Below are 24,607 nucleotides of genomic sequence, written 5' to 3' on the forward strand. Positions count from 1 at the left end.
ACAGACAAAAAATCTTCCAATTTTTCCAATTCTATACAAATCTTACAAAATAAATCACACAAAAAAACATGTAATATAAACTACAGCAAGCATACATTTACATACAATTTTCTTTCTGTTAATAATTATCAAAAATACAAGAGTATTGCTGCTCAGGAGGAGCAGAAGATCAAAAATTGTTGAAAAATGATAAATGCTTAATATATTAAAATAAAATGCATGTTCTAAAAAAGAGGCACACACCTGTTACATTTTACCTGAAGATCTATTGATTCATAGATTAATAACATCTCCATGAAACTTTTGATTTTCTAAACCACTTTTATCTTACCGCAAGATGACCTTACCTTTAGCTACTTATGTAAAACCCAAACACTATTTTTTTGTATATAAAGAATCATTTAAAAAAATCTTTAATCCTTTAACCAAGAAAATTTAATTTTTCCCATTTGTCAAAAAATGTTTTTAAAATGCGCATTTCCTAACACTTTGGGACATATATTTAAACTATTTTTATAATAGAGCAGAATAACCTTAATGCATGAACAAGTTACAAACACGATATACACAGCTAAATTTTAGCTGATAAATACATTACCATCACAGTGAGACAAACAGGAGGCATTCAAGTACAACACACCCGGATTTGTGGTGCTATCATTGTGACAGCGGTGTCAGGCTCAATACAAGCTGACTGAACTAAAATCATAGGAATGATGTATTTGTAACCATCCCAGGTTGTTACATTGTAAACAAAGCAAGTTTAAAGTTTTTACAACAGAACTTTTAGTATCGGTTATGTCTCTAGAATTCATTTAGTGTGGCACAAACATTTTCACATTTATAAACCATTTAACACCATCATACACACCTAAATCTTGAGCCATTTTGATAAACATACATTGTTCAGGGACGTTAGAGTATAACACAGATACATGAGTAATATGTAGGGATGATGGTTTTTGAGTATGAAATAAATAAATGCATTATTTCATGATTGAACACAATACACGGCTTTATGAGTTGATGATATTTCACAACAACATGATCACAACAATAATAATAGTAACTTACTATCTCTCATCCCATTTGTCAGATGGATTAGTTGACCTTTGAACTGTCTACTGTAAGGAATTTAAATATCAAAATAATGAGCACAAAACAGTATAAAGTCTAATTAAAATGCGTAGATGCTCAGGCAGGCCCTATAGCATAGTATAGTCTGATAAGACATTATTGGTGCTAGCACCTTACACGTTCATAAAACATCTACATATTGAACAAAGATTCATATCTAATTTATATCTAAAATAATAACAAAAATTCAAATTCATGTTAGTGATCAAAATAGAAAAGAAAAAACTAGTGGCAAACCAATAAAGATTATTTTTGGCTGAGAGAGAGAGAGTGAGAAATGTAAATTATGAAAGTATGATATAAATATACATGATATGACAACGATAGTCATCAGCTCTGCGATTCAGCCTCTTTATTAAAGAAACCAGATTCTGATGTGCATTCCCTGAAAGTTATCGTTCCCGAATTAGTTGTCACATCCGTTATACACACTTGATCCAGTAATGATTTCACGTTAGATGGAGGAATCCAGTAATTACGATAATCTATGGGCCGGTCCATTAAACTGTCACTGTCACCATTGTCATAGTCCTCCTCGTCATCATCATCATCATCACCATAATCATCATCCATCGAGTCTGGTTCATGTTCCAATATACTAACACCTTCTAAAGACCCCATATTATTCCACTTTCTGTCATTCTCAGGACTGGATTTTTCTGCTTTCAAATGGGAGAAAAACTTCATGGATTTAATGTCTTTTGGCGAATTGATGGATTTTGGAGTATTTTTGTCAGTGGATGTGTTTGTCTTGTCAACCTTTCTGGGTCTTCCAGGAGGTCTCCCTGATTTCATTTTGATTTTGTTCAGAGCCGACCCTCTCATTCCTCTACCTCTTACACCTCCTCTAGCTTTCAGTATTTTTCCAGGTGAGCGATTCAGACCTCTTCCAATAGTTTTAAGCAAACAGGCAGCTTTAGAGCTCCCTCTACCTTGGCTAAGGCCTCTCCCATAGCCCCTTTTTATATTTCTGCCTCTTCCAATACCTCTTGGCCTACCAACAGCCCCTCTGCCTCTCTGTTTCATGCTCTGTAAATGGGGTAATAATAAATGCTTGGGTTTATTCAGTGATCCAGGTGGTCGGCCACGTTTTCTGACTGGTGTCAACTTAGGAGGGGGTGGAGTCACTGAACCACTAGAATCATTATTGATTCTATCCATATCTTTCTTGTTTTCCTCATCTGAGGAGTCACTATTCACACTAGATTTATCATTAACAGCTGACTTTGACTCCTGCGATGTGTCTGACATTGAGTCATCGTCACTTTTGGATTGATTATCTGAATCGTCACTGTCAGAATCAGAAACGGCGCCCCTTGATTGTGAACTACTTTTATGTGGTTTGTCCGAATCTTCATCTGACTGGTCACTGAGGTCATTTGATGCTGAAGACTGAAAGAAATAGAACAGTAACATTAACTTTCATTCTGACAAGAAATTTTCATAGTTAAATGCCCATTATGTCCCAAAAATGCTTTTCTTTTTAAATTCTCAAAAACTTTTTATTATTGGTTTCCTGATACAGTTTCCAAAAAGTTACTGATTGGCCAATAGTTGTTATCTGGAACTCGGCAAATGTGGGTTTTTTCAAGCTAATCCCCTGGTACAAACTTTTACTGTTACAGCTTCAAGTTACACAACAGTTTAAAACAGATTAGTCAAGTCAACCTGTTGTGAGTATTTTTGAAGCTGTATTGTAAAAGTTTGTCTGTACCCCCAGATTAGCTGGGAAAACCCCGAAATATTCTTAAATCCGGATTAAGTCTATTAATTGAACCATCTTTTCTTTCTGTTGCCTTTAGTACAGTTATAGTTATATTGTACGGAAGTCAAAATATTACACTTTATTACTTTTATTATAAATACTTTGACATTCAGTGCTACTTTCTTCAGGTGACAAGGATGTTACATTATACTTAATGTAATTAAACTCATGTCTGCCCTTTCTGAAGAAGAAAGATTTATTGTTTCTAAGGCATTATGCGACTTTAAACAAACAAATAGTTCAATATATATCTCATTCACAAACAATTAAACAAGAACAAATATTTCTTTCATTGATAAACAGTAATATAGCACAGTGCTCTTTGATGTAATAAAATCAGTCCAGACATTGTTAAAAGGCATTCTATTCTAAATTATGCTTTTTACATAACATGCATTACCTCCCATGGACTTTGTTGTTACCGATATATTGTATTGAATGGTGTGGTACAAAAACCCAATATCTCACCCCAATGAATGTCTGTGTAAAGTTTTGTGTATATCTATCTTTTTTATGTTTGGGAGATGCAACATACAAAGGTATGCATAAAAGAAATCTACATCTCGATCAAATCCCTACAAACATGGCCATAAAAGAGTCAGAAATTGATTACAAGAAATTTTTAATGATAACATGTTATTCACTGATGAAATAATGTACCTGTTTACTATGCTTCTTTGGTTTTGGTCCCCTCTTCTTGTGACCTACCTCTGGATTTCTAAAAACGATTACACAAATAACAATTACACAATAATACACACAAAGAAAATAAATTATCAAACACTTATTTTTAGTCATTTAGAAGTTTCTTTTTTTAGTATTACCTCAAAACATTTACATAAAAAACTTATGCATAAAAGCAAGTGTTTACATTTAAACCCTGAGACTATCTACTATCACAGTACTGTACAATTACAAGAAAGAAATACAAATTAATTCACCAAACAAAATTAATTCACCAAACAAGATTTTGCAGAAATGTACAAAAAGCAGTAACATAACACATTTTTCCTGTAAACAGAAACTGAGTAAAAACAAAACATTCCCTCTGTAAACATCAGATACAGTCATCGAATTTAGCACTGGCCCGGTGGACCATTGGCCAGTGAAAATTAGTTTCGGGCCAGTGTAAATTTTAAGAAAATTTAGTTAAATGTATAGTAGAATAAATTCAAAACGGGAATTTGGGCCAGTAAATTCAAAATCTTAAATTCAATGACTGCCTATGTACAGATTTCAGCAGCATAATGTTTGAACTTTACCTTCTGTTAAAAGCATCAATAAGTCTTTTATCAAGAATATTACTTTCTGGCTCCCATGTGTTATTTCTGAAAACAATAGTTACACTTTATATAAATCAATACAAGAATCATTAACACATTTATAGTACTGTACACTTTATTAAAGATTAAATAAATAAATTGCTCACAAATTAGTATTTGGTACAAATAAGTGCTGATTAACACCAATAATAATAATAATTTCTAGAAGACAAGTGATGACAGATTTCACAACTTTATACTAAAAAGTTTAATAGAGCTTGTCCAATCTGATTAAAATAAATGAACAGTTTATAAATATAAGCAAGACATGCTCTTTAAAATCATGAGTTTAGAAGGATAAAGATTTATAAAACAGAAACTTGTTGATCTAACTACTTACTTTGTGGACCATCCTTTCCATTTGACATAGTACTCTGCTTTACCCTAAACAAATAAACAAACAAGAATGTTAGTTATATTAATCCAATTTTATTACTAATTCACTTAGACTATTTTTCTCAACAATATGACCAAAAATTGGTTTTGATAATATCCATTCTCTTCAGTTACTATTAAATAAATGAAATATTGCATTGATATTTTCATTCTAAAAAAATTCAGCAATTCACTGTTGATGTTAAGGTTAAGAAACTTTACTGAAATAAAGAAATAAAAGCATGGAGGTATAAGTATATTAAGTATCTCAGTCAGATAAGTACATGTATAAAGTTTGTGAATTTTCTAGCTGATCATATATCGACTATACTGTATTCCTCTTAGTTCACGGTACTCAACGCTTTGAAACAAGAAGAAAATCAAACACTGATCTTACTGTACGAATAATTGTCATCAGATATATAATGCAAGGAAATAAAAACATCTAAAATCAAAATCACAAGTGGTAAAAGATATGGTCTGGTATGTCACCAAATATTGTGTTTTGATACAAACATGCATGTACATATCAGTGCGGTTTATGCAAGTGAAATTGAAACAGTATTACATGTAAATAAATAAAATATTCAGAATCATTCAATGATTAAGTCATAAGTAGTTATTTGCTTAAAATATTATCTTTTTCTAATTTATATTAATTAATAACTACATGTATATTAATCAATATTAACAAGAATAAAAATGTGGTGGAGCAGTCTGCACATATGCAGACAGTTCTCCCCCAAAATAGGAGAACAGGCAATGATTGAACGTCAGGGGAGAATCTGGTAAGGGGGAGAATTGTCAGACTACTGACTAAAATAGGCAAATTTTTACCAACATGAACATCTGTCACATGGAAATGCACTATTACCATTAAAATAAATTAATGATGACATGGATTTAGTGATTTTGAAAGAAACAAGATTGCATTTGAGAACAAGAGGGCCACGATGGCCCTGGATCGCTCCTCTGACCCATCAACCACATCCAAGCAATGTCTTAGACAAGCATCCTGGCCAAGTTTGATGACAATTGAGTCAAAAATGTGACCTCTAGTGTTTAAAAAGGTTTTCCATATTTGGGCGATGTGACCTAATTTTTGACTGGTGAAGACCCATATTCAAACTTGACCTAGAAATCATCAAAACAACCTTTCTGACAAATTTCCAGAATATTTGGATCAAAACTGGAGCCACTACAGTGTTATAAAGATTTTTCTATTTTTAGCTTATGTGACCTAGTTTTTGACCGGAGATGACCCATCTTCGAACTTGACCTAGAAATCATCAAAACAACTTTCCTGACAAATTTCCAGACTATTTGGATCAAAACTGCAGCCAGTAGAGTGTTAACATGCTTTTTCTATTTTTAGCTCCTGTGACCTAGTTTTTGACCGTAGATGACCCATCTTTGAACTTGACCTAGAAATCATCAAAACAACCTTTCTGACAAATTTCCAGAATATTTGGATCAAAACTGCAGCCACTAGCGTTAACAAGCTTTTTCTATTTTTAGCTCCTGTGACCTAGTTTTTAACCGGAGATGATCCATCTTCGAACTTGACCTAGAAATCATCAAAACAACCTTCCTGTCAAATTTCCAGAATATTTGTATCAAAACTGCAGCCACTAGAGTGTTAACAAGCTTTTTCTATTTTTAGCTCCTGTGACCTAGTTTTTGACCGGATATGACCCATCTTCAAACTTGACCTAAAAATCATCAAAACAACCTTACTGACAAATTTCCAGAATATTTGGATCAAAACTGCAGCCACTAGAGTGTTAACAAGCTTTTTCTATTTTTAGCTCCTGTGACCTAGTTTTTTACCGGAGATGACCCATCTTCAAACTTGATCTGTATTTCATTGAGACAAACATTCTGACAAAGTTTGACAAAGATCCAATCAAAATTTTGACTGCTAGAGTTAAAACCCGATTGCTACGAAAACGACGAGGGGACATGCCCCCAAACCCCCTTGAGTAAAAATGTATGCCACCGAAATAAACAATGTATGTGGGAAACAGTTTTTTTTGGGGTTTTTTAAAATTTTAACAGAACACTAATAACAAACGATTATCCCCTTACAGCATTGCAACTGTGACACTAATTCTTTGATTGGTATATCTATGTGCCTCTTCCAACAAACAATTATCAGCAATAATTTTGATTAATTAAAAGGTTAATTGTTTACCCTCTGAAGCTTCCTGAGCGAAGGTGTCATACACTGTAATTAACAACTGGCCAGTTAAATTTAATTTGCATGTTGTAAATACCGGTAATGCGGGGAAGTAAAAGGGCGGGCCCGGGCTTTGGCTTCATTTAAACCTTTTTTTAATTTTTTTTTTTTTTTTTTTTTTTTTTTTTTTCTGGAAATGAGTCCAAATATAATGGCATGTATGGCTTTTGTCTGCGGTCTGCCCAGTCATTTTTATGGGAGGGCTTTTGTCCACGCTTTCATTTTCATGGGAGGGCTTTTGTCTGCCTTGTCATTTTTGGACTGGAGGGCTTTTGTCTGAGAGGGCTTGAGTGCTACACTTGACTAAATAACATCATAAGTCCGGCACATAAATTATATCGTAGCGTATTATATTTTCGACGTTCTTATATTTTCGACGGTAGCCATTTCTATCCGAATATGTTATGATCTCGCGAGAATTTTTTAACTCCACCCCTTCCGGATGTAAACAAAATGATGCTGGATGCCGCTAAAATGTCAAAGTAACATAACATGGAAATTAGACAGGTAAACCTTTTATCACAATGTTTCTAATGGTCAAACACGTGTATTTTCTTATTTCCTAAAAACCTGTTGCTAAGAAACACAATAATATAAATATTATTGCCTAAAAAATTAAACGTGTTTCCATACGTCTGCTATGATCATCAATTCTCCCAAAAGTCACGTGATATGTCAAATTTTATGTACAGGGTGTTCCCAAAAGTTCATTGATTACACAATGTATGCTTAGGGTTCAGACTACTAAATTAATTTCTTCTTCATTTTTTTTTCAGATTAAGACCCACATCCGGGGCAAGTATAGGTCCTACACAGCAAGTGACCAGAATGAAGCTTACAGGACAGTAATAGAAGAAGGATTGCCTGTAGAGAGAGTTGCCAAAAGGTTTAATGTGCCTGTCACAACCCTTAAAGATAGAGTTAAGGGGAGAGTTGATATTGACACTGTAAAAATCAGGTCCCCAAACTATATTTAGTCAAGAGCAGGAAGCTTTTTCTTAACATTTGAAAACTATGGCAGAAATTGGTTTAAAAAACACCAGATTCCGCATATTTTTTGTTTTTCCTGAGCAAGAATGTTGCCAGCTTTATTGGAAGGCGCTACAGCAGGGTCTCAAGGTGATGTCTCAGAGTCAGGGTGGTCGAATACAGAAATATTTACTAATTACATGATTCAGCATTTCGAGCCATTACTGCCAAGTCGCACTAAAGAAAACCAAGTTCTGGTGTTGTACGATGGTCATAAAAGTCATGTTTCTCTAGGTCTTATTGAGTGGGCAAGATCACAACACATTGTTCACATCTATTACAACCTATGGATGTTTCATGTTTTGCACCTTTTGAGGTAGGATGGAATTCAGCGTGTCATCACAATACCTGAGAGAATCTGGTGGTTACGCGCTATGAAGTTGGTAAAATAGCAAGCAAAGTATACACAGCAACCCTCACACTGTCAATATACAGTCTGCCTTCAAACGCTGTGGTTTTTACCCATTTAACTCTGATGTTGTAAGTGATACTTCTATTGCACATTCTTTGAGTTTTCAAACTGAAATCACTAATTCATCTGAAATTGTTGATGGTAGTAAAAAAGGCTAAGATGAGGTATCAATTGCATCAGATGCTAGGTCATTTCTAGAAAATAGAGGTAGTAAAGTTTTGCAAAATGTTCCACTTGCTAAGACAAGAAAGACTTTAATTAAGGTTGTTGGAGGGAAAGCGGTAACTGAAGACCAAGTGTTTGAAGCAGTTTAAAACACATATTTCAGACCAAAGTCAAATAAGTCCAAGCGTATCAACACCTATGTTGCTAGTACATCTGGTATTCCAAACAAAAAAAAAGTCAAAAGATTATGTTGTTGCTAATACTGACTCGGATGTTGAGGAAAATGACATTCTAGATTCTGACAAGTGTAATTGTTTGCAGGCGTTCACAATGTAAAAGACATTGACAAATTGCCATATTTAACTATCGTTAACTGGGGATGTTGTGGCAGGTGTGTGGCAGTGGGTTCACCTGAGGTTTTGCAGTCCAGTTAGAGTGCTAAGAAGGAATGACACTTTTCTGTGCCCTTCTTGCTCTAATGAACAAAAGACTTATCTGTTAAGTTATTTTATATAAAAAAAAGAAAAAAATGAAAAGAAAAAAAAAACTTCAACAGTTAACGTTTTATTATGTTGTTGGACACTACCATTATTTTCAAAAATTGTTCTACATTGTTTGGAATAAGTTGCTTTCTTCTTGGACTGATTGTATTTTACTTATACACAGTGTGAAAAACTTTTTTGACCACCCTGTACCTTAATTTCCTCGACCAATGAAAATCGTCGAAAATATAAGACGTCATTTTTCTCAGAAACCAAAATGGCTGCCTCCTTAAAACTAGTGTAAAAAGGTAAATTGTTATGTTTTGTATTGAAATTTTCAAATTATAAAGGAAAAAGGTAATTTTAGTTGATGGAAATATGAAATATGCATTTATTTCCTTTTTACATTTTTGCCGACACGAAATGTCCTTACACCGTCGAAAATATAAGAAGCCAGGATACTTGATTTCAAGAGAGTGTTGCAGTATACAGAGGAATCCGGGTCAGCTCGGCCCTTAAACGTACTCGGCCCCCGAGTCAGCTCGGCCCTATACCAACTCAGCACGGGTCAACTAGGCCCACTTTTCAATTATTAATATTTAGGTTTGTGTTATCACTATTTATTGTTATTATTGTAATTATTTATAAAACACGGATTGACAGTAACAAATTTTTTTATGATAATCTTAATTTAAAGCTTTTGACAATTACAAACAAATTAAATGAAATTGGTAAAAGACATTAAAGGACTCCTATTGTCACAGGCTTTTATTATCAATCAATTATTAATTAGGTGATAATTATGATTGACTCATTCATTCAAATTTGATTAGTGGCCACCTGCAATTAATTAGCCGCTTATGATATTAAGTGAACACGTTTTGTTTCATTTTTTTTAATATTACTTTACAAACATAATGCATCTAAGGAAACACATTTTTATTAGATCTATATTAATCTTATCGAATCTTCAAGACAAATAAATAACATTTTCTAAATATACTTTATTTCGACAGAAGTACAATGTATAATTATATAATAATAAGATATATTTCATTTACCTTAACAACATGCAAAGCAAAGTTAATACGTTATATATATTTTTGTAAAGTGGGCCGAGTTGACTTGTGCCGAGTTGACCCGTGCCGAGTTGGTATAGGGCCGAGTTGACTCTTTTCCATAAAGAGATGACATGAAATCATAACCCCAAGTCAGTGCCTGCAGCCCTTTCTGACTGAGAGAGCACAAGAGATGTTGTTCATTCTATCATATCTCCTGAAAAAAAACTTATATCAACAATTGCCTGATTGCCATGTTCATGATGTTAGCTATACCCTATAATTTTGTTGTTGTTTTTTTGTTAACTAAACTAAACATTTCTAAATGATTCTGAATGTTGCAGGCTGGACATACTCTACGAATTCTTTTCTTTTGTATACATTCAGCGGCAAATACTCTTTCACCCATACTCTGCAATTCCATTGCTTTCTTCCGCAGAGAAAAACACTATTTGACCATTTTCAGGCCAAAATTAATTTGTAATTACAACGGATGTGACGTCAAGAATGATCAGATTAGCTGAGCGCTTACATGGTTCAATCTACAAAAAGGTAATGATTTGAAGTTACAGAAAGATAAATAAATGCGCAAAATGGTTTTGGGCCACTCGAATCTATGTTGTTGCTAAAATAAATAAATAAATAAAATAAATAAAAAATCGGACCCTAAATCATTAAATATCATTAATTAAATGACATATCGACAATTTTATAAGTCAAACAAACCAAAAATGATTTAACCCGCCCCCTCAAAAATAATAATTTTAATAGAAACTACATTGTTTATATATACGAATATATTTATAGATATAATTAGATCTAGTTTACACAATACCTGTTTACTAATCTTTTCATTTACATACAGTAATAAATTACATACAAATAAATTTAACTTATTGAGAAGGAAACTAAAAATCTTCGTTATGAAATTAATGAACAGCGGTACTCAATTCTCAACACTTAATAGTGCTGGCATCAATGATCCCGAAGGACCAGAAAAATGTAACAACACTGAAGTGAATTACGGGGCAACTTTTTATAGCTGCCACGCGGCACTTAACACCTGCGCTTGTGATGTATAAACATCTGGAAACAAAGTGATCCATCGGAAGCAGGTGTCAAGACTGCTGTGTGGCAGCCGTAAAAAGTTGCCCCGTACTTCACTTCAGTGTTGATATATTTTTCTGGTCCTTCGGGATCATTGATGAAGATATTCAACAATAATAATTTTAATAGAAACTACATTGTTTATATATACGAATATATTTATAGATATAATTAGATCTAGTTTACACAATACCTGTTTACTAATCTTTTCATTTACATACAGTAATAAATTACATACAAATAAATTTAACTTATTGAGAAGGAAACTAAAAATCTTCGTTATGAAATTAATGAACAGCGGTACTCAATTCTCAACACTTAATAGTGCTGGCATCAATGATCCCGAAGGACCAGAAAAAATGTAACAACACTGAAGTGAATTACGGGGCAACTTTTTATAGCTGCCACGCGGCACTTAACACCTGCGCTTGTGATGTATAAACATCTGGAAACAAAGTGATCCATCGGAAGCAGGTGTCAAGACTGCTGTGTGGCAGCCGTAAAAAGTTGCCCCGTACTTCACTTCAGTGTTGATATATTTTTCTGGTCCTTCGGGATCATTGATGAAGATATTCAACGTAACAAAACAAAACAGATAATTCATTTCTCTATATGCTTAATAAAAAGCCACCGGGCCAGTGCTAAATTCATAGATCATTGATGCCCGGTACAAGTCAACCCGGCCCCAAGTCAACCCGACCCCAAGTCAGCCCGGCCCGAAATTGGTCAACCCGGCCCCAAACCAATATTATTTTTGGTCAACCCGGCCCAATTTTTATTATTTATTTTGCTTTAAAATGTAAACACTTTTCAAGAAATAAAATAAAAATTAACAATAAAAACAACAACAAATGTTTAACGATGATATCTTTTATTATTTATTTTATATAAAAACTTTCAATAGTAACAAACAAGCAACACATGCATAATTTACTGTTTTTACAATGTCCAATGCATAGTTATACAATTTTCAATGCATAGTTCTACAATGTTCAATGTATAGTTCTACAATGTTCGTCGCACAACCCTACAACGTTCTGCCTCTCTTCTACCTAGTATGGGTCTATACATGGTAGACACAATCTGAAATAGGGCGGTTTAGACATAATAATGCTGGTAAATTTACTTAAATCAGAAAGAGTAATTTCATTTCTACTTGATAATATTCTCGCAAAACAATGGACGGTATCTGAAATATTAACACAATCAATACAGTTATCAATCATAATGACATAAAGTGATTAAACACAAAACACTATCAATTTTTCAAACACTTAGTAAAATTCCAATACTTTTTTACTCAGTAAATATTCTTTGAAAATAAGTTAAACATTCAAATGAACTGATACAATATGATAAACAAGATCAACAAGGAAAGGCGGCGTTCAATGAACGCAACCCCCATATGACCCAGCAACAAGAACCAATGGCAAGGAGCCCAGGCGGACCCCAAACAAAAACAGGACAGGGCAAAGACAGAGCACGGACAGGTTAATCATTAAATGATAAATAATTTGTAACTGATTAGGAATTCAAAGAAAATAATAATAGGCCCACAAAGGGGAAGGGGACAGGAGACCTTTTGACTCGAAATTCTATGCATTTCTTCCTAATTATCGGGTTAACACTCACGAAACCATCTTAAATTTACATCGAATAAAGACATGAAAGATACTACCAACTTATTTAAAGGATTTGTTTTCTTTGTTAATTGATTGCTTTAAACTGTGTGATTATCACATCTGAATTAATGTTGATGTACATATAATTGTTGATGTGATATAATTATTCATTATCACTATTGCGTATAATTAAAGTCTTAATTGGCGCAATTAAATTTACCGACACTTTTATGCCAGTTCATGTTTTTTATTGTTCTATAGTTAATAATCTTCCATCAATAATAAATCATTTTTATTCCATCATACAACAAAATTACTTAAATAGTTTTTCTTTGAAAAATATATATATTGGGACCGGAATGACCAATTTTGGGCCGCACTGACCAATTTTGGGGCCGCATTGACCAAATAAAAATACTGTGAGGCCGGATTGACCAATTTTGGGGCCGGGTTGACCAATTTTGAGGTCGGGTTGACTTGGAGCCGGGTTAACTTGGGGCCGGGTTGACTGCCAGCACAACTGAGTGTTGAGAGTTGAATACCGCTCAAGCCGGTGCTAGGGGGCGTGAGGGATGTTGCACTTATTCATTATCGCTCATGTATAGGCTCAATCAAACCGAGTCTGCAATTCTCTTGTAATTTTGTTGTGATTAATGCTTTCGAGTGGTCACTTTGTTTCCAGATTTTTAATGACTGAAAGAATTTTGTGACATGTAGCTCAGCAGGGGTCCAGGCTCTAATAAATAAGGATTTAGTGACCATTTTATCTTTTTGCTGATATATTATTCTTTATGTGCCTTTTTATAGGGGAAATATACAGACCAGGGTGTCTGGGGGTGGAGGTTCGTGCCTGAAGATATTCAACGTAACAAAACAAAACAGATCATTCATTTCTCTATATGCTTAAGAACAAAATACGATAAACAAGATCAACAAGGAAAGGCGGCGTTCAATGAACGCAAACCCCTATATGACCCAGCAACAAGAACCAGTGGCAAGGAGCCCAGGCGGACCAGCCACCGGGCCAGTGCTAAATTCGATGACTGTGTGACCAATAAATGTATTGTGTTAAATGAGCACTCAAAACCAATTTGTGAAAAACCCATGGTTGATATCTAACGTTCATACATGTCTATGATAAGGAATATAACGTTTGCAAATTGGTTACTAAACTGCTTCGATTGTTAAATGATCACACATATACCGTTTTCTGTCGTCTGCTACTTGTTACATTGTGCACATCTAAGCTAAAAGTTAAACTTTCTAATATCAAAATGGCAACGCCCATACATTATGAATGCTTCGGACTTCGATGTGAAGTTTAATTTCGTCACGTCTCAGTGAATTCCATCAAACATAGTTCTTCCTTCTAATGAGGAGAAAGAACAATTTTTAATCGCAGATGCAACGTCTTTAACTACATCTCGCATGACATAAATTTTGTTGACTTGAGTACAGTTCCAGTGTTTTGTCACCACACACTGGAGTGCGCATTGACCAGAATGAGTGCGTACAGTGCCGTGGGGTCAAAAAGTACACGAGTATTCCAGCTGTGATTGATTCTCTACAGAGTGAAGCAATCTATATAGAGCATAGATGCTAAGATTAGCAACTTATTATGCTTCAAAGCTTCAAAACATCCTGCAAAAAAAATCCTGACTACTTCAAACCAGTTACAAGACCAACTAGAAATTCCCACCACATTGCTTTCAAACATAATTTAACAACTACAGACTATTCTTACCCAGGACCGTCTTTCATTGGAATCATAATATGACGATTTTGTTCCATTGTGCTAATGAGCACGTGCAAGTTATTATTTGAAGAGAAGTGCTATTATGGCAGGTGTCAAATGCAGAGTGGCAGCCGTAAAAAGTTGCCCCGTACTTCACTTTAGTGTTGTTATATTTTTTCTTGTCCTTCGATATCATTGAGTCCTAGCACTTTTAAGTGTTGAGAATTGAGTATATACGCTCAAGCCGGTGCTAGTGGGCTTGAGGGATGTTGAACCTTATCATTATCCCTCATGTACAGACTCAATCAAGCCGAGTCGCCAATTTTCATGTTATTTTGCTGTTTTTAGTGCTTCCGAAGGATTATTCCTGCGGTCTCCATTCCCTGCGGTCTGGAGGTATTGGTACGCGTTTAACTTTTGAGGCATGGAGGAGCACGTACGTGACCTGTTTTCGGTACATGGAGGAGCATGTGATCTGTAAACCGTACATGATTGGTTAATTGACCTTTTCGAAAACCTGGCTAAATACCGTTTGTCGGTACGTTACGGATAATCCTCTAGGGAATAAGTCAGAATTACACCTAATTAAGAACAAAAAAACTATTACGTGATCTTTTTAATTTTCTATAATTATAATACCGTTTAAGGTGGAAAAACTTGAATGATGTGTTTGAAAATTATCAATGTTTCTTTAATATGTATCTCAAAATGTTACAAACAATAAATTGTTTATACTGAAAATCTACAAAATTAAAATATTCGTAGTGGCATCTGCCATAATAAATAGAGATGTTTTTTTCGAAAACTTGTGTTGTTTTTTTTTTGCTCGGAATTATTCATAAAATGGTAGGCCTATTTAATCATTTTCTTAAAAAGAAATAATTGTTTTATGTTCGACCTTCTCCGGTCATTAACGGTCACCATGCAGTTTCCAAAGACCTTCTTCTATATTGATCGATTATTGTCAACTATATTCCTGATACAAAAGTTTATTTATCCACCCACCCAAACAATGTTGAAGATAGTTAAATGAAATATCTTTATATCATCAAAAATATTCCCCGCAGGAAACCATTTTACTTGTATTTCATGTAGATTGCGAATCTAGAGACGGGCCTCCTTCTCAAACACAAAGATCTTTGTGACGTCATCAACTACAGGAAGTGAATAAACTTCCATTGATATTTGACAGTTCTACGCCAAGTTGTTTTCTTTGTCTTAAGGAAATGAATTGATACATTTGAAGGAGTTGAAAGGCATGAAAGATTATTTAAAAGGGGAATATACCGGAAGGTAAAAATAATTTAGTCTTTTCTGAAGCATAAGGGTTTGAACGTTGTTAAAATTTTGTACACTTGCAACACATTCGTACGTTATAATTTTCGACCGATTTTTTGTTGTTGTTGTTGTTGTTTTCATCTAAGAGATTAATCTGTTAATTTAGAATATATATTTTTAGAACGAAGTAGAGAATTATTCATAGATGCTTCGATTTAAATTATTTGTTAGCTTTGATTACTGTGAATAAATGAAATTATCCTATCACAATATTAGGTAAACAGGCTGGTGAAAATGCCCGATCGGGCTTAGCCATAAAATAATATGAAAAAGGCAAAGCCTCAAAGCGAGCTCGATTTTCTTTTACCATAAAATAGTTTAAAATAATCGTTCATTTTTATTTTACAGTTTCCGTTTTAAAATTCTCATTCGGTATTTTATACACTGCTTCCTTTTATTCTGGTTCCTCCTTTCTATTATTAAGTGCGCAGGACACCAGTCTACGCTTCCCTTTTCAATCAGAGTACATCGGCTTTTATCGTTATCTTGTAATTCGAAAAGTCGCGATGTGTCAATTCGGTACTTCGGACGAAAGTTTTCAAAACCATCACCTAGCAGGTACTCGCGTTACCGTTAAGCTTGCTTTGCGAGCAGGCACTTCGGGCCAGCTCGTCGAGCTCGCTATCATATTTCTAGAAAAATAATTAATATGTTTCTTTCTCACTTGTTTTGTTTATTAAGCATTGATATATGATACAAATCAAAATAAAAATATTTTGGTTATCTTTTATTTTCTTAGAATTATTTCCCTTTTTCCCATTTTCTAGAAACAAAATATTTGAAGTTCATAAAAATTATATTGTAATGTAAAATTCTAAATAGAAATGTGTCCAACAACTTCATTTTGCTCTAGATTATTGCGCCAATACCTTTATTCTATATATTTGGATTAAATATTCTGTTTCTGGCATTTATATTTTGACAATTCTTTGACACTGAACATTATACTTTGAAGTTTTCTCTGAAAACTGAATGAAGTGTATGCTGACAGGTGTTGGCGCATTGAATTAGAGTATTAAGAAGTAATTTAACCTATTTTGTTTTACACTTTGCATATGTAACTTTCTTTTTAAGGACTTCAAAAATTATGTATTATAAAAACATGAAAAAAGGGAAATAAATCTCACAAAAGTGACAGTAGCCAAATATTTTCCTTTCTGTTTTGTCAAACTCAATAAACAAACAAAGTTTAAAAGAAATAACTTTATTATTTTTCTAGAAATATGATTTTTATGTCATAAGCCCGATCGGGCATTTTCACCAGCCTGGTAAAGGGTCAACTCGGCCCTATACCAACTCGGGACGTATTCAGAAGTACCATCAATTACAAACAGAAATTGAAAAAGTTGGCAGTGTACATGTACGTATTGTTTGAAATTATCTTTGTTAAGAAGAGATATCAAAACAGTACAATATATGTTAAATATTGATCCATAAATAAAGTTTTTGGGGGCAAACCACATTGAATTTTTAAGACAATTAATGTTATTGTATTTAACACTGTTTGTTCTTTAATACGACCAATGCTGTTTTAACGATATTTTTAACTGAAAACATCTGAAGTAGACAAATCATGCAAATAAATTGTAAATTCTTCCTTTCTTTACAAAATCACGTATAAATTGGTACTTTCGTCAATAAAACTTTTCATTATCCTTGAGTAGGGGTATATAAGCGTGAAAATGTTAAACAAAGAAAGTTATGATGAAAACATAAAAAAAGTGATCAATACCAGTAATGTATAATTATGGGCCGAGTTGACCCGTACCGAGTTAAAATAGGGCCAAGCTAACTCGGGGGCCGAATACGTTTTAGGGCCGAGCTGACCCTGATTCATGATTTTATATGATGTTTATATTCAGCCAACAAGTTATTCATCAATATTGTGTAAATCTGTGGAGGAAAATCTCTTGTTGAAATTAACAACAAAAATGGAATACATTTATTAAATTTAAAAGATCTACATTAATATAGCACACTGCAAAATTATTGATAAATTACACTAAAGCAGGCATGTTGTCTGGGGAAGTGGCTAGCTGTACGGGTCCATAGTACTGCTAGCCAAAAGTTCAAGCCGTACGTTTAGCCTATATGCATGGTTGAGCCTAGCCATTTATGGCATTTTTTCAATAATGAATAAATGCATTGATGAAGTCAGTAATTTGCATGTCTTATTACATTTTCACACATCTTATACACCAAACTGATAAGAGTAATTTCGTTTGGGGGGTTTGAAGGGGGGCGGAGTCCCCCTCATCGCCAAGAAAATTTTGGACTTGTGAGAAGCTTAAAATGACCCCAGGTCGATCATAAGGTAACGTGTAACCAACGCTGAAAAGCCTTTGACTCTATCTCAATCCCTTGAGAAGTTGCATCACTTTGAAATAAATTTTGATGGAAAAAATCTAGGCAAAATAGTGATTTTTGGCAATTTTGAGATGTCCCCTCGTTGCCATGGTAACAGGAAATTTAAGACTGAGCATGTTGTTACAAAGGCAATGGTCCAGTCAACATTTGTGCCAAGTTTAATTAGTATGGAAGCATTTTTCATAGTTTCATAGCAGTTTGAACTTGTAAGAGGAGGCTTTTCAGTGAAAATGGCCATTTTTCACAATATGCTCATGGGGGAAAGGGTTAATGGGTGAAACATATAATCTGCGAAGATGTGAAAATTACGCTTAGCTTGCCTTGATAACTACAATTATTGCTTAATTGATTGTTTTTTGTCACCTTCAATAGATATTTTGATATAATGCAAATAACTTTTAATCTTTTGTAATGAATTTAATGACATGGAATTAAATAAAGGAAATAAATGTCAATAAATGATAATAAAAATAGAAAAACCTTGTTAACACTCTAGGGGTCACATTTTTGCCTCCATCATCATCAAACTTTGTCATGAAACTTGTCTAGGTGATAGCTCGGATGAGTTCAAACATGGGTCATCTCGGATGAAAACCTAAGTCACCGGAGCTAAAAATAGAAAAACCTTGTTAACACTCTAGAGGCTACAGTTTTGATCCAAATATCCTGTAAATTGGTCTGAAAGTTTGTTTTGATGATTTCTAGGTCAAGTTTGAACATGGGTCATCTCGGATGAAAAACTAGGTCACACCGCCCAAATATGGAAAAACCTTGTTAACACTCCATTGGTCACATATTTGAATTAATTATCATCAAACTTTGTCAGGATGCTTGTCTAGGTAATTGTTCAGATGAGTTCGAACATGGGTCATCTCGCATGAAAATCTAGGTCACCAGAGCTTAAAATAGAAAAGTCTTGTTAACACTCTAGTGGCTACAGTTTTGATCCAAGTATCCTGGAAATTGGTCTGAAAGTTTTTTTTGATGATTTTTAGGTCAAGTTCGAATATGGGTCACCTGGGTAAAAAACTAGGTTACACTGCTCAAATATGGACAATCCTAGTTAACACTCTAGTGGTCACATTTTTGACTCACCTGTCATGAAACTTGGTCAGAATGCTTGTCAGGTAATTCGGATGAGTTCGATGGGTCAGGTGAGCGATCTAGGGCCATCATGGCCCTCTTGTTTATGGAAATTATCAACTGACGCCACTTTAAGACAGCTTTAGAATGTACAGTAAACTCCACTTATAATGAACTCAAAATCTATTCCTTATATCCGATTACAAATGATCATAATTATTTTCCTTTAGCAAAACTTTTAAAGAAATAATGGAATAAAAGGAATTATCGTTTTATCTTGGTGACAAGAACTCATGCTAAAAGTATCTTAAAAAAAAAGCTATTATAGTCTGTCCCATTAAAAATGGAAATGAACCTTTGCCTAGTCTGAATGAACAAAACGACGTTGAATAAAAATTAAAGCTTTTTTGTAAACTAAAAAAAAGTCACCCTCGAGATTTTTCAGGATTTTTCTCTAAAAAGTCTACTTTTCTTGTAAAAACAAATTTTCATTTCTCTACGGCAAGTCTCTGTTGTTTATTTTCCGTAGCCATTGCGGAAGTACTCTTCATTTGAAGATGAACGGGAGAAAGCACGTGTCATGTTTCCAAAATGTACATGATGTTCTCGGGGTCGTTTCATGATTATTTTACAAAGCTGGATCTATAAGATGTAACAGTTTCGTTGCCATGCATGATGGAAAACTTTAAAGAATGAATAATAAGCAACAAGAACATCGAGTCACATGGAGTAGATCTAGAAATTGCACTTACTTTTAAGCTGAATAGAATCCCTATGAATTTCGAAATACTGTAGATCTTTATAAACGTCACGACAAATTCGCATTTTGAAGATTCCTTCAATGCCAATTTCTATCCAGTTCCGTAGATCCCAATTTTACTTTGAAACTCCTGAATGGCATGACTCCCACAGGCCACACTTATGATGATAGGCCTACAGATTTTTTTTTATAATCCGTCTCATTATTTAAACATTGTTCCATTTGTGCAGTTATCTGGGTTAGCAAATGAAATATGTAAATGAAACACATCATAATTCAGTATGTTCCAAATCCATAATTCAAGAACGGCCTATCAATTTTAGTTGTCAACATCACAATGTTCATATATATAGGGATTCCTGACGAAAAAAAACATTATTACGTCAACAACAATTTACGAAATATATGACGTAACAAAAATGCCTCGCGCTATTTATGGATAATTCCAGTTGCGGCATTGACAGAGGGCGGTAAGGCATATGCAACCTCATACAGATAATTTTAGATAAATTTGTCTTGATGGCATTTAAAATGAATTTTGTATACCCAGATTTTGCAGTAATTCTTAAAATTACACCTTCATTTCATATATTAACAATAAAACTTTTGATAACATTTGAATAATTTTAAACACACATAAAATGACATGAATCTATGACAGTAACGTTACAATACTTCTTCCATTAATTCACATATAACCTTCGTTTTGATTTTATGTTTTTAAACTATTACATAATATATATTTCTCAGAAATGATTTCCCTACATATTATCTCGTTATTCAAGACTTCTGTAAATCCTACTCTTTTAGCTACAAAATATACCATATGCGGTATTTTTTTCTCCCGCGAAAAATATACATGTAACTGGTTCTAATATTGTTTTTTTCACTGAATATTTTCAAATTTTAGGAAGGCTAAAATAATTGAGGACATCAATCTGTGGTTCTCTTTGACTCGATCTCATCTTCATGTTAACATTGTATGTAACACTACAAAAAAAATAGTTTGCTATTAAAATTGCCTTTTTGATACCAACTTTGTTCTCATTTTTCATTTTAATGATAACATTTAGCTATTGATGAGCAAGTTAATAAGAATAATCAAATTTTTATAATTACCGAATACATTTCACGCTAATTGTGAGCCGAACCCTAAATGACGTCTGTATGGGCGCCGCCATTTTGAAATGGACGTCACGTCAGGTTACAACGTAAGTCAACGGTAAAAAATATAATTTTAACATTATGACCATATTACTGACTTTATGGAAAAAATGAAAAACATGCCTAGAGATATTGACGTCAGGGTTAACATGACATTAATTTAACTAATTTTACTATTATATTTAATAAAAAATAGAATATTCAAATTTGATGGGACAGACTATAGGTACTGCTATACAAATTAATTTTCATATCTGTATTCAAGTACATACCGTAAAATTCCTATTAAACGCCCCCGGGGGCTTAACATTTTACAAAAGTGGGTGGGGGGGCTATTATTACAACACAGTTTTTCCTAAATCCAAAAATCATTGTAAATACATTTAGTGTTAGCAAGTGTTGGTAATAACATTAAAAAGTGTTAAGATTTTAAAGTTCATACTATAAAATAAAATAGATTCTGAATGATTTGAATGAAATTATGGATTTACTCATGAGTTCAGCACTGATAAGTAGATTGTTTTTCTTATCAAAAGGCCTGGGGGGCCTTTATTAGGGGAGGGGTGTTTATTAGGAATTTTACGGTATAACAATAAACGGTACATTCTGCCGAGTTTTAATCTGTGTCGATGAAAACGAAAGTAGAAAATGCGGGATCTATTTACAGATAGAGTTCATTATAAAAGTCTAACTAAATTGGGAATGAAAAATGAGTTCCTTTTAAGCAATAATTCATTATAACCGTGTTTGCTGTAACCATATTTTTTCAAATTAGTAAAAAGAGGGCAAAATTCGGGCCAAAAATACCAGAAGTTCACTATAAATGTGTTTGCTATAAGTGAAGTTTACTGTAGTTGCTTTTCTTATTATATTAATGTCTTAAGGATATTGACAAAAGAAATTTCATCTAATATACTTTAAAAGTAATAAGAGGGCACCAAAAATAATAGATACGAAAATCTTATTATTAATTTATTATTTAAAGTCATTTTTGCTTCTCATATACAAAGTTTGCATTTTCTGTGAATTCAATTTAATGTGTAATCTTAAGGCTCTTTAGTCAATTCCTAGTGGTTATTGAAACATGAAAATTTTGATAAATTTAACTCTCTTTTTCTTTACGGAGAATTTTAACCTGTAATTGTGAAAACTCTGTAAAAGGTGATGTTTGTTATCTGTATATCTTGTCCTATCATTCAAACTGGCCAAATATTGTCCAGGAAAGTAAATTTTGAAAGATAACATGTGCATATTTTGTAAAACAGTATTCAAAGATCTTTTGCAAAGTAACATATTCATTATTGCCTCTAATTATTACGGAAAAAATGTGATACAGCTACCCTATCTAGTTTTATAGGCTGTCTGTAGTACTGGCCATTGGAGCTAGCTACTTCCAAGAAGTTATAATTATTTTTGATAGTTTATATGGCCATGTATAAATCTACTTTTAGCTACTTGGCAATTTGTATGTTTACAAGTTATAATATAGATTATGTATGCTTGCAGGGTGTGTCTATTTGCATGGAATGTGTTCAAGTATAAATGGGGAATTGTTTGACTTGCTGTAAGGCCAAGGACGTTGCTCGAACAACGCGCTATGCTGGTGAAAACAACTCAATCCCCTTAAGTACACGACAAGAACAGACTGAACCACTACATATTGAAGAACAAAGAGCTCCAGAACAGGCTGTTCTTACAGCAAGAAATATCGTTATTACTGATAAAAAGATGTTTAATCCTTATAATAAATTGCCTCCTATCAAAAAGCAATCCAACGGTGATAGTAAAAGAATGTCTTTGATTTCACGTGATTTCTCAGAAAACAAAGCTAATGCTTTATTTGATATGTACAAAGATCCTGATTGTGACTGTATTCTAGCTGAAGGCGTGGAAAAATTCTGTGATGATTTACAAGTGAGACCAGATGAGTTTATAGTTTTGGTTTTAGCATGGAAGTTAAACGCAGAAACTATGTGTGTTTTTACAAGAGAGCAGTTTGTTACTGGATGTCAGAGTCTACGTGTGGACTCCATCAAAGGATTCCAGTCAAAATTTTCAGATCTGATTTCAGAGGTGCAAAATAAACAAAACTTTAAGGAATTTTATAAATGGACATACAAGTTTGGCTTGGATCATGATTCAGGTCAGAGAACTTTACCGGTGGATATGGCCATGAGCTTATGGAAACTTGTGTTTTCTCAAAGAGAACCCAGAATTTTACCGCGCTGGCTGAACTTTCTTCAGAAACATCAGAATATACGCGGTGTGTCTAAAGACACATGGGATATGTTTTTGAACTTTATAGAGCAAGTTGGGGAGGATTTAACTAGTTATGATGACACAGAAGCATGGCCTAGCCTGCTCGATGACTTTGTTGAATACGAGAATGACTGTCAGAATCAGAATGTTGAGAGTGACATGCATTTTAACTGAAGATAGTTTTTTACAAATCAGCATGTAAGGGCCCATTTTTAAACAAAGTTGATTTGTTAATAGCTCTACATTAATAGTTTGCCACTTTATAAAAGTTAAAAAGTAATAAGATTAAGGAAATTCATACTTCTAGAAACGAAACCTTTAGAAATAAGTTTAATCCTTTTTTCAGCATTTTTTAAATGGGATTTTAGATCTAAATATTGATTGATATAAGCCCTTGAATAGTCACCAAGGTGTTGAATCATCTTTTGATTACCTAACTAATATGTGTCATTGTGTGACAGAGTTGCAGTTTACGCACAGTGATCTCTTTTACATTATTATTGTTCTATCATGAAGTTCACAATTACACACAGTGATTATTTTGCACGATAACACCATACTGCATTGGTCATCAAGTATTTGTGTTGTAAGTGAGAAAAATAAAAAAACAAAAACACTAGAAATCAATTGATACTCAGTGATTAGTATGACAAATGTTTTTTGTTTTTTTTTTATTTTGAAAGGATGAGAATGTTTTTTCCAGCGGCTGCTTTGGATGTTATTTAAATTGACTGTATGTGAAAGAAAGCTGGATTCCTTAGCAAAATAAAGTGTTATTTTAAGTTACAAACACAGTTGACGCCTTAATGGTTAGATAAATAAGACAGACATATTTGCCAGTCTGTGAAATATTGATTATTAAATGAGTTCACTTTTATATTTAGTAACTTTATGTGGCAACATATTAAATAAGATATGTTCACTTATATCAGCAGTGAGTCATTTTTATTTTTGATACATGTACTAACTAAAAAGTCACATGAAAACGATAATTTCTCACAAACTCAAGAATTTCACTATTTAAGCTACATTGTATGACCAAATGTCATCAAGTTTATATGTGGAAATAATAAATCAACAAGAAAGAAAATTAAGAAGTTAAGTCCAGAAAAGAAGTCTGTTTAAAGTTTTATGACTGACCTTTAATTTTATTGTCTTTTATTTACTTATACATGTACAATGTAAGTA

At 33.5% G+C, this 24,607-nt stretch overlaps 2 protein-coding genes across 3 annotated transcripts; one reads left to right on the forward strand and one right to left on the reverse strand.

Moving 5' to 3' along the window:
• Positions 1-516: 516 nt before the first annotated feature.
• LOC132731721 (chromobox protein homolog 2-like) lies at positions 517-10,499 on the reverse strand. Its single transcript, XM_060717945.1, has 5 exons — positions 10,340-10,499; positions 4,565-4,608; positions 4,165-4,230; positions 3,563-3,620; positions 517-2,529 (listed from the first exon to the last, which is right to left on the reverse strand). Exons 1-5 carry the CDS (start codon positions 10,406-10,408, stop codon positions 1,468-1,470), a joined length of 1,299 nt encoding a protein of 432 aa, XP_060573928.1. The 5' UTR covers positions 10,409-10,499; the 3' UTR covers positions 517-1,467.
• A 5,083-nt stretch (positions 10,500-15,582) lies between these two features.
• Positions 15,583-24,001, forward strand: LOC132731722 (DCN1-like protein 3). 2 transcript variants are annotated; one of them, XM_060717947.1, is made up of 3 exons: positions 15,586-15,741; positions 19,149-19,307; positions 22,667-24,001. In XM_060717947.1, exon 3 carries the CDS (start codon positions 22,703-22,705, stop codon positions 23,591-23,593), a length of 891 nt encoding a protein of 296 aa, XP_060573930.1. In that variant the 5' UTR covers positions 15,586-15,741; positions 19,149-19,307; positions 22,667-22,702; the 3' UTR covers positions 23,594-24,001. The 2 variants fall into 2 exon arrangements, with proteins under 2 accessions (XP_060573929.1, XP_060573930.1); XM_060717946.1 differs by lacking the exon at positions 19,149-19,307 and having other exon boundaries at positions 15,583-15,741.
• The last annotated feature ends 606 nt before the right edge of the window (positions 24,002-24,607 follow it).

The sequence above is a fragment of the Ruditapes philippinarum genome, unplaced genomic scaffold (assembly GCF_026571515.1).
Source record: "Ruditapes philippinarum isolate M1 unplaced genomic scaffold, ASM2657151v2 ctg3097_1_1_1_1, whole genome shotgun sequence".
Lineage (NCBI taxonomy): Eukaryota > Metazoa > Mollusca > Bivalvia > Venerida > Veneridae > Ruditapes > Ruditapes philippinarum.

Coding starts and splice junctions, on each gene's coding strand:
- LOC132731721 (XM_060717945.1), bottom strand. CDS start 10,408: ATGGAATTGCAGAGTATGGGTGAAAGAGTATTTGCCGCTGAATGTATA. Junction 4,609..10,339: donor AAAAGAAAAGAATTCGTAGA/GTATGTCCAGCC, acceptor TTATTTGTTTAG/GGTAAAGCAGAGTACTATGT. Junction 2,530..3,562: donor CAAAGAAGCATAGTAAACAG/GTACATTATTTC, acceptor TATTTCTTTCAG/TCTTCAGCATCAAATGACCT.
- LOC132731722 (XM_060717946.1), top strand. CDS start 22,703: ATGGGGAATTGTTTGACTTGCTGTAAGGCCAAGGACGTTGCTCGAACA.